This window comes from Microchirus variegatus, assembly GCF_963457635.1.
Source record: "Microchirus variegatus genome assembly, chromosome: 10".
In the NCBI taxonomy this organism is placed as follows: domain Eukaryota; kingdom Metazoa; phylum Chordata; class Actinopteri; order Pleuronectiformes; family Soleidae; genus Microchirus; species Microchirus variegatus.
The window spans coordinates 22,751,256-22,762,188 of NC_139811.1; the positions used below are offsets into that span (position 1 = coordinate 22,751,256).

General features: G+C 38.4%; 1 protein-coding gene across 1 annotated transcript; it reads left to right on the top strand.

Moving 5' to 3' along the window:
• The first annotated feature begins 3,179 nt into the window (after window positions 1-3,179).
• arf2a (ARF GTPase 2a) lies at window positions 3,180-9,991 on the top strand. Its single transcript, XM_083896586.1, has 5 exons — window positions 3,180-3,223; window positions 6,809-6,966; window positions 7,068-7,178; window positions 7,313-7,437; window positions 8,094-9,991. The coding sequence occupies exons 2-5, from the start codon at window positions 6,819-6,821 to the stop codon at window positions 8,247-8,249; spliced, it is 540 nt and encodes a 179-aa protein (XP_083752712.1). The 5' UTR covers window positions 3,180-3,223; window positions 6,809-6,818; the 3' UTR covers window positions 8,250-9,991.
• The last annotated feature ends 942 nt before the right edge of the window (window positions 9,992-10,933 follow it).

Consider the following 10,933-nt stretch of genomic DNA (forward strand, 5'->3'; position numbering starts at 1 on the left):
AAAGGAAGCTAAATTATATGTTGTTAAAGGTCAATACAGTCTGTTCTTCCAATCAAGCTACAGACCACATGTTCCTCCAAAATGTTTTGGTTCTCCAGTATAGGGCAAAGAAACCCCCACACACAAACAAGGATGGAGCCCCATCTAGTGGAACCAATACAGACATTCAATCTGGGGACAAGAGTGTGGGCTTTGCAAAGCAAGTAAACTAAAAAATAAATCATAAGCACTGTAATATCCCTTTACATGTTCTTTAGGCGGGAGCCAAACTGGTCTTATAACATGCGTTTTTTGTATTGAAGCAAAACCTTACCACCTACAAGAACTACATCATTTCTGGCATTCAAAGGCCACCGTAGTCTGAGACGTGCTTGTTCATTGCAATCTGCAGATTCATGATTAGATGTCAACTGAACTTTAAAGTTAAATGTGTCTTAAACAGCTGTATAATGTTTGGTCAGTTGCCTGGACCTTGTCAAAGATTTGCAACTAAACCAATGTATGGTAACGTTTTTGGGAGGATCCTCCATGCGGGAATAAGTCTGGGGTGTGAAAACTTTTTTTAAGGACAGTCAGATTTGATAATGTGAAGATTCCCAGTTTTATTTAACAGCAAACGTTACATACAAATGTACTGTTATATAATATTTTTTGATTTTCCTTGTCACAATTACCATCTTTAAATGGCGATGTAACCAAATCTAAGCCACGCAGTAGTAAACAAATGAAAAAATTCTGCCTTCCTTTCACAGTCAATATCATAAAAAGAGGTGAATGCATGTATCTGACTGTCGTGGCTGGGATGCAAACTCTGGACCATGGTTTCAAAGTGTGGGTTTTAGACAGATAGATAATTTATTTTCAAACATGTTCAACATTTACAATGACAACTCATTTCATCACGTTTGAAAAGTAGTAGGCAGAAATATAAATGTACCTACCCCATTCCTATTACACACAACTCGATTTACAGACTACTTTATCACACCAAATATATACACAGCATTTTATAGTGTTCTCAGTACAACACAAGTATATGTCTGGCTTTAAACCATTTACGTCACCTTCCTGCTCTTCTTCCTCCTTATATTTATTTTAAATTTGTATTTTAGATATTCTTTTAAACTGATTCATGTTTTTACTCTGCTGTTCCGTAAGTCAACCCCTGAGTACAAACTACTTTTTACTCAGGGGTACAACTCAAAGTTGTTCTTAAATTTACTTTCCCTCTTACATTGTATCCACCTTGTCTCTCTCTGACAACAATGGAAGTAAGTTATTTCTCTGGCGTCTACGGTTTCCTCCCACTGTCAAACATGCAATATGGGGATTAGGATATTTGGACACTCTAAATTGACCGTAGGTGTGAGTGTGAGCGATGTGTCCCTGTGATGGACTGGCAAACTATCCAGGGTATACCCCGCCTTTTGTCCTATGACAGTTGAGATTGGCGCCCTCATGCCTGAGGATAAAGCCGTAGAAGATGAGTGAGTGAGAGTGAGTGAATAAACTAGGGAAAGGAATTGGTATCGGTCAACGGTATCGGTCTGATACTGGTCAAAATCACTGGAATGGACAGATAAAAATGTAAAATCCCATACAATCCAAAAATCCTATATGTCGCATTCTTCACTATGCACAGACTGTAAAAATTAGAAAATAAAAATCTGCAAGAGCAGCCTGTGTTTGGGCTGTGTAACAACAGTATTTTGTTACACAAATGGAGAATTGTGTCTTATTCTCAGCACTCAGCACGAATGTGATTCATAAATGGTCCAAAATGACTGTATCGAACTAGTATTGGTAGATTTTGTGGTATCGGACACAAAAAGCGGTATCGTCCCATCCCTACAGTAAACCTATAGTTGTACAAACGGTATGGGTAATTTTATTACAGAGGGACATGATGTTGGCTTAGCTCTCCTGTGCTGGCACATCCTGTCAATTCAGGTGTGACTATCTAACTACAATACTACAGCTAACTAAACTTCTAGTTGAGATATATACAGGGGCTTATTAGATAGCATTTGGGACACTAAATACAAACTACAGAGAGTACACCACAACAACAACAGTTAGTAAACTACAACTACAGCTAGTGCACTACAAGCCTCCACTGAACCCCATGCTGAGTCTTACAGCAGTGATGTCACCAGTGTGCCCTGGTTGTGCTTTGACTTCACTCTTATGAAGTAATCCAAACCAATAGAGCTTGACCACAGCATTTCAATGAATGATCATGGATGTTGCCCTTCACCTTAATGCAATATCTGTGATCAGACAGCTTAGGAAAATGCTCATTTTGAGTCACGTAATAGGCGGCATCTTGAACACGGGCAGCCATACTGGTATTCAATTGACACAATTGAGTTTTTCCTGTCAGAATACATAAATGTTGATCTTTGGATCATTAACACATTTCTACTTCCATACCATTTTTTTTTGCATTTGACGAGGCGGTCATCTTCAAAACTGGTAGCCATCTTGGATTTTCAGCTGGACAACGTACTTTTCTTTAAAATCATTTGTGCCAAATGTGGTGCTTGTATTGCCAAGTGAAAGATTCTTATGGAATAGTATCTGTTATATTATATTAATATATTAATATTAATCTGCTCCACTATCAATCTGTACTACCTGCGGTATCAAGGTCTGCTACTTGTCCCATCTCTCATTTCCCCACCCATAAATTCCTGTAACTTTGTGGTTTTTGCGCCATTAATTGATGAGTAACTATGCCATACTAAAGTAAGGTCTATGTTTGGTGCATATTGAGTCTATAATTGCATTCCAACGTTTCCCCTAACACAACTTTTCTACAACCTTTCTTGAACATTCTCTTTGAGTTCCCAGAATGTTCCCCTTTACGTTACTTTGTCACAACCATCATAGAACATTATTTTGGTTACATTAACAAGACATGCATTTGATGCACATTATATATTATTTTATTATTTTAAATACTTACTTGCAGTCTTATATGAATGAACAGGCAAACTTAGCTAACTATTACCTGCACACAACACCCAGGTTGGCCTGCATCAGCACTCCACATCCTTTGATCGGCAGTGACGAGGCATTTCGTGTGTGTAACTGCCATTAAACACACCGCGAAGAAGAACTAAAGGGCGGATGACGACGACGAAAACGACGACGGCACTTTCAAACGCCATTTTGTTGCCGAACACAAGCAGCGGAGAAGGACCGAAAATCGCTACACAAGGTACAACTACAAACTTTTAAAACAATTAACACCCGAATGACAAATATAGACACTGTACTACTATTTAAGTAAGTGAAAACAATAGAGCCCACGAGAACGCCATTTTATGTTTACAGGAGGCTTTTACAGGAGGCTATAGGTGGTTGGTCGTTGAAGTTCCTTAGCAGTTTCCTTAGTAGTTAAACTTTAGCACAGCTCTAGAAGTTTAAAGCATTTGATTAAGTGCAAATCGCCTGAGCCTTTGGTTGACTTAATAACCATATCCTGTGTCAGCCATTGTCATCTGTGTGCATATCGAGTCACGTCTGTGCTTTAATAATCCATTGCCCGTAGTGAGTCATTAAACACAGTTTCGCTAGCATGCTAACTGCATGCTAACCAATAGCTACGTACTGTCATTTGAAGAACAACTGAATTGTTGGTGTAATAACGAAAGTGCTTACACTATTTGAACATATAGTGTAGCCAATACGAAAGATGGTGTAGAAACCGACACATTTTATTGTAGTACTAATAAAAATGCTTTGTGGATTGTATAACTTCTGCAGCGCATTTCTTTTATCTTTCACATTAATTGTGCCTCACAAATACTTTGTAATGTTAAATACTGTATTCATAGTGTCTCATAGACTAGTTCTGTCACACATGCTTTTGAATGGTCAACAACCCCCTTTGCGTCCTGTTAGTAGAAACCTGTTATTCTTGTTTACTCAAAAGAGAATCTATGCAACATGGCCTCGATATTGGTCTGAGAAGTTGTATGCTTACCTTACTCTAGTCGCTGTGAACCACATACGATATTATTGATTATAGCGAATTTCTCTTATCGGGAATAGTGACAGGATGGATATTTAAGGTGACCGACTGTAAGCAACATATATAGATCGAGTGACTTATTTTCACTCTGGAGACTTTAGTATATCATTCACGACAGAATATTAGCTAAAACATATCCTTGGCATTTGATTTTGTTGATGAATAATCACGTGGGTGTCCTCTGTATCCTTAAGTGACATGCTTACATTTAAAGTAGAATGTGAATAGATGGCTTCACCCCCTATGCTAATGAACCCCCAAAAAACATTTCACATTTTCCTCTTTCCCTTTTAAATGAAATGTATGTCTAAATATCAGTTTGCCAGTGGTGAGTTTATCTGTCTGCTGGCTTTGCAGTGTGCCTGACATGATCATCCTTAGCTGCTGGTCACAAGTACATTCTCTTGCAAGGACTCATTATATCATATTTCTACAAGTTAACCGAGTTCCCTGGTGTCCTAATGATTATGTCTGTGACATGCTTTGGTCAAAATACCTTAAAGATGGAGCAGCAGTTCAATCACCCTGCCAAAACAGTCCTGTTCAGAACAGTCAGTTTTGAGTACCTGTCACTTTAAATGCAAATGAGACGCAGGAAACTACGTCAGCTTCACTGAGGCTCCGGCAGCTAACAGCAGTTAGCATTTGGAAAAGCCAAAGCGCATGCTTGTCCGATTGAAACCCAAGTCACACTATCAAGTGCGCCATTATTACGGTTACATCGTTCTTGTCAGTAAAGATGTTATATTTAGGGATGCACTGATAATTCGGTGGTCGAAACACAGCTACAATACGGTGGAACAGCACCTGTTAAACGCTGGAAAGTCTCTGCGTAAAAGTGAAACTTGGCTGCGTGCGGCACAGATTATGAACTCCCCGCGACACTCTCTTCTCTCTCTTTGAGCAGTTAACTAAAGAGATCAGCTCATCTGATGCATCTGTTATTCCCTTAATTACAGCGCTAAAGCATCTTCTAAAGAAAGAATAAGACCACGGAGTAAAAACATTGAATAGTGCGCTCTTGAGAATCTGTCAACAGTTTACTATGATCTACTTGGATCTCCTGTATTTCATGGCGACTGCACTCGATCCTCGTCATAGAGATCATTATGTACGTCTCATAATATGAATGTGGGGATGAAACTGCGCACAGAGAAATAATATATTCCATCCATACGAAGGGTCCCCTTACAGTGGCGCACAATGCAGGAGAGAGAAGAGCAGAGTCAGCAGGGGCGGTGTGCAGAAAAAAAAAGCCCCGACTCAGTCCCAGCCATAACAACAAAATTATATTTAACAAAATAATAAAAAAAAAAAAATGTTACAAAATTGTCACAATAATTAATTTAGGTTTTTCTGTATTTTTCCATTTTGAGTTACCTGCCCTTACTTCATGAGTCACCATAATGGTCCTTCAAAAAGCCACAAAATGCCCCATTTTTACTAAAAAATTTCAAAAGCTGCCCGGCAAATTTTTTTTTGGGGGGTGGGGGGGGGGGGGGGTACTGAATGTAAGGTACTGGTATTAAGTTTGGCTGTGCCAAAGAAACTGATATAAGAAACAGAATATTCAGATCCTCATGTGAAGGATAAAGCGCAAGACGATGAATGAATATCATGACATTGTCGAAAATAACCAACCCTGGTCTACGGTACCAAACTCTGTTGATTTGCTGGCATTTTGTATGCCAGCATTACATTTTTGACCAGCCATGGCAAAACTGGGAACAACTCTGCCGAGGGTCATTTTGAGTTATTTACATATTCTGAAAGTAGGGCTGCAACTAACGATTATTTTAATAATTGATTAATTGTTTTTTTCGGTGAATCGGTTAAAAAAAAAGAAACATTTGTAATAGGGCTGGGCGATTATGGCAAGAAATAATAATCCCGATTATTTTGATTGATATTGAAATCACGATTAACAAACACGATTATTCATTGTTTTCAAAACTTTAGTATTTATTGAACCAACCAAAACTCAAATTTAAATATAACTTAAACGAACAGTCAGAAATAAATTAGTAACACGTAAACAAGTAAAATAATAACAGTAAATTAAAATAATGATAGCAATAAAAACAATACATCACTAATAACACAGGACCAAATCAAAATAAAATGCTCTTCTTTTTCAAAAAAACAAAACAATGCTATACTCCCTCAGCACATCCTTTGCTTCTTCAGCACAACATTTATCATACAAGGCTGGCAGAGCAACTGCTGAAATGTTTACGTGACGGCAACACGTGACGTTTGTCCAAAGTCTTAACATGCGTCTTGAATCCTGGGTTGCTTACGATACTGATGCTTATTATTATTTTTTTTTTATGGTGAATTTCATTAGGAGGAAAGTACCAAGTCTAATGGAGCACCCATGTTTCACAGGTAACAGCCTGTATTCAGAGAAAACCACCTTGTTTTCCACTATTTTGGTTTAGTGCAGCCCAGTGGGTCTTTTCAAATTAAGAGCCGCAGCCACACATGTGCTTTGCGGGTTCAAATTAAAATAGCCGCACTCGCAAAGCACCACCCCCTCCCTCCCGATTAGTCGATTTTTAGTCGAAATTTCAGGGCTTTAGTCGTTTCTTTGGTTGATTACAGCCCTACATCAAAGAGCCATGTTTATCTCGTCACCGTCTCGTTATCGTTATGAAAAAAGTGACGTCAACAAAATGATCGTCATTGTTGACAAAAACAACACTGAAAGTAAGTAATATTTTGAGATCTGACCTTGCTCAAAGTACAATATTCTTTGTTATTTCATAGGTGAGCCAAGATGGGAAGTGCGTTTTCAAACCTTTTCAAAGGCTTTTTTGGCAAGAAAGAGATGAGGATACTTATGGTGGGGCTGGATGCTGCTGGAAAGACCACCATCCTGTACAAACTAAAACTGGGAGAAATTGTAACCACTATACCTACCATTGGTGAGTCTTCTCCATCTTCAGTTGTGTGGTACTAGAGAGGAAGTACCACCTTCCAGTAAACTGAGACATGTTTAATAGCTGTTTTTTCCTTGTATGTGCAGGTTTTAATGTTGAGACAGTGGAATACAAGAACATCAGTTTCACAGTGTGGGATGTCGGTGGCCAGGATAAGATCAGGCCACTTTGGAGGCATTACTTCCAAAACACACAAGGTAAGAAGCCTCCTGATATTTCCACACCTAAGACCTGTTTCACTGGTGTTGGCCAATTGGTAGTTAAATCCTCCATTACACACAAAGCCGTCATTCTATCCTTCACAAATATCATGCCTTTTTCCCTTTCTCAGGCCTTATCTTCGTTGTGGACAGCAATGACAGGGAGCGAATTGGCGAGGCAAGGGAAGAGCTTAATCGTATGCTGTCTGAGGACGAGCTGAGGGACGCTGTGCTTCTTGTGTTTGCCAACAAACAGGTATAGTTTTGTAGCTGTCATTTGCAGAAAAAAACACCCATTAACTAATTCAACCAGTGAATTTACTGGGTCCCAGTCCCATTTTGAAGGCGCCATCTGTAACAATGTGGCCAAAAAAGGTTACACTCAAAATCAAAACACTGCGACGAGTCATAATGTGCAAAGTAAACTTAATGATTATTTAATTTCAACCATATACATTCTAACTTAATTTATTTATTTATTTATTTTTTATTGCTGATATGCTTTTGTTCATGTACTCTTGTTGACCCAGTTATGAACTAAAGCCATTCAGTATCATTGTTACTTCACCAGTATTATGTTTATCATGCACCAAACAACATAAGTATTTAATTAGCATTTATAACTTGTACAAATACATAATAATAATAATAATAATAATAATAGTTACTCATTTTGGTATCGTGACAACTCTACAGCCCACACATTGGTAAGCACTGGACTAATTATTGCATGTCGCATTGATATGATATAAATACAGTACCACTGACGGTCCATAAATACCACTTTCAGTATTGCTGTTTCATTATACAGACATGATTTACTGAGCAACCAGTGTCGGCAAGATGCCTTTAAAACTTAATTTGGAAAGTTAAATTTTCTTTTTCTTGTTTAAAAGTTGTTTTCTGTTGCAGGACTTGCCCAATGCCTTGAATGCAGCTGAGATAACTGAAAAGCTTGGTCTAAACACTCTGCGCAATCGTAACTGGTATATTCAGGCCACATGTGCCACCAGTGGAGATGGTCTCTATGAGGGCCTGGACTGGCTCTCACACCAGCTAAAAAAATGATGCTTCAGTCTCCTTCCTGTCCATCATGTCTCGTGTCTAATGTAAATGGAATCCGCTGGTCCGAATCCTACTCATTCCTGTTTTCCTCTCTTTTCCCCCTGAAGAGTGGTACCATGGGCCAGCGCTCGCTCCCTTGCATCTGTGTACTGTATGGGTTTGTTTTTCCCTCTGGGTGATTGAAAGAATGTGTTGTATGTATGAGCAGAGTGGGAGCAGCACTGCCGTGCCTTGAACACAATTTCCTTTCAAACATCTCCTGCCTTCAGTATTGACACATCTAAAGATTCATGTTTCCACAAAGTCTGCTGTCAGTAGTCTACGGTGATTGTTAAAAAGAACAACTGCACATGGCATTAAGGTCTGTGTAACCGTTAACTCAACCGCCGCAGAGACACTGTAACCGCTCAATGTGTATTTAAGTAAAATGGCTGATCATGTCACGTTATTTTGAGAATTGTGGGGATTTTTTTTTGTGGCATATTTAAGTTTTTAACTCTAGCAACAGACACTGGAATGCGTGACTCCATCTAATCTTTCAGTATATATATCCAAATTCTTCAGCCTGTAGATCCTGTCGGGCTACAATGTTGTCATTCTGCAGCCTCTTTCTTCTTTTTATATCCAGCCCATCCCGCCCTGCTAAACCTGACTGTACTAACAGGTTTTAAAGGATCCGTCAGGACTAGAAGAAATAAACATTCTATTTTGTGTTTTGAGTGTAGGTACAGCTTCAATAGTGGATGTGTGTTGTGGATTCCAGCGACATAAGGCCTTTTTTTTTGTAGAGTTGCTCCCACTCTGGATTCTTATTTACTCATTATCTCGTGTTCTCTTGTACGTAGTTATTTTGGTTAAGGGCTGTTCTGTATTATTATTATTTTCTTTTTATTATTATTATAATTACTACTTTGACATTGATAAATGCCTGACCTGAAAATGCTCTTGGGAACAATTGGTTGGATTCTGGATTTGTCTGAGTGCGAAATAGCCTCCTTTCGCTATTTTCCAGAGGGTGCACACATCCTCTTGACCAAATCATTAGTGCTGTGACAGACATTACATTTTGAGTTTTAAATATTTGTGCTAACCTCACTGCAAATGCTCCTTTGAATAATTCCCTTGCATATATAGCCAGGGTTTTTTGTCTCAGGTTTTATTTTTTATATTTGTCCCTCTCTCATCGGCTTGCACAACAAGGACTCAAGTGAAAGCCTTTGCAGGGGTCTTGAGGCAATAATCCTCCCTATGGCTCTACACCAGCTCACAGTTAAAATGTACAATTGAGAATGTTGCATCAGTTCCACTAGTAATTGATCACACAACCCCCACCCCGCAGTTATTAAGATAACAATCTTGGAACAGTGCACACCTCGTAATGAGTAAAAATGACCCAAAGGTCATAATGTCACACTGACATCTAAAAGGGAAAATGAGTTCCCCTTCTGTGTTGGTTTTTCTACAACATGATGCTTTCTTGGAAAATCTAGGTAACTCGATGACTAATCCCTTTGGCTTTCTGTACATTATGGTGTTTTCTCCAGATGCATTACATAGTCTGGCATATGGCAAGAAATACAAATGTATGCAATACTACATGAGGAAATGTGTCTTAACACAACTGCGTCCACCTATTCATGTTCAGATTTGAAGCTTTAATTTTTCAAAGACGTTTTATGTACAGATGACATGGTATGTGCATATGTATTTCTTAAGTACCTTTAATGCTTTTTCTAAACTACTATTGTAACAGCTGATAAATGCACTATAATAAAGAGATCTCTATTGTACATTGTCCGCACAGGCTTCCCTCATTGGAAAAACTTCAGCTGGGCTGAGATCTGTCTTTCAACTTCAGGTGCCCATCTCCTGATATAAATATGAAAGATTCAATGAGTCATACAATAGGTGATTGTACACTACAATTAAATATTATTTCATCTTTAATTCCTGCCAGTTTCACTCACTGGACCTTAAAAGCTACCATTTCAAGCAAAGGTCTCGAGGGGGCCGATCAAGTGGAAAAGAGAAAAAACAAAACTCCTGCATAGTGGGGAAAACCAACTGCTCAGTCAGGGTCTGCGATATGATTTGAAAATGACTATAACAGTTGTCACACTACATTTGTGACAGTATTTCACAGAGTTTCACAATGAAAGTCTATGTTGACAAAATTAATCTATTACTTCAAAAACGTATAGAAGTAACCAGAGTAACCAAGTATAAACACTTTGAAGTATAAATAATTGGTTACTGTACAAAATTCATGTCTTTACTTAATATTTCTAGCAACTTTTACTCCACTGCATTTCCTCTCTTTGTTACTCGTTACTACCAAATAAAATCAGAAGAATAAGAGATGGTAATGGTCTGTATTTATCTAGCACTTTTCTAGTCTTGATGACACAATTTTGCCATTCACCCATTCACAAGTGTCTTGCTCAAGGACACATCTAGACGAGCAGAGCCAGGAATTTAACCCACAACCTTCTAGTTCAACTGGCTCTACCCCTCAATCTGAACTCCTTTTCTTTAAAAAAAAAAATTTTACTTCTAAAATTTAAGTACATTTTATATGAGGAAATCACTTTTGATACTTAAGTGCCGTAAAAACCTGTACCAGTCATTTTCTGTTAACACACTTGTACTTACTCAAGTATCCCTTTAAGGTACTTAATACAAGACTC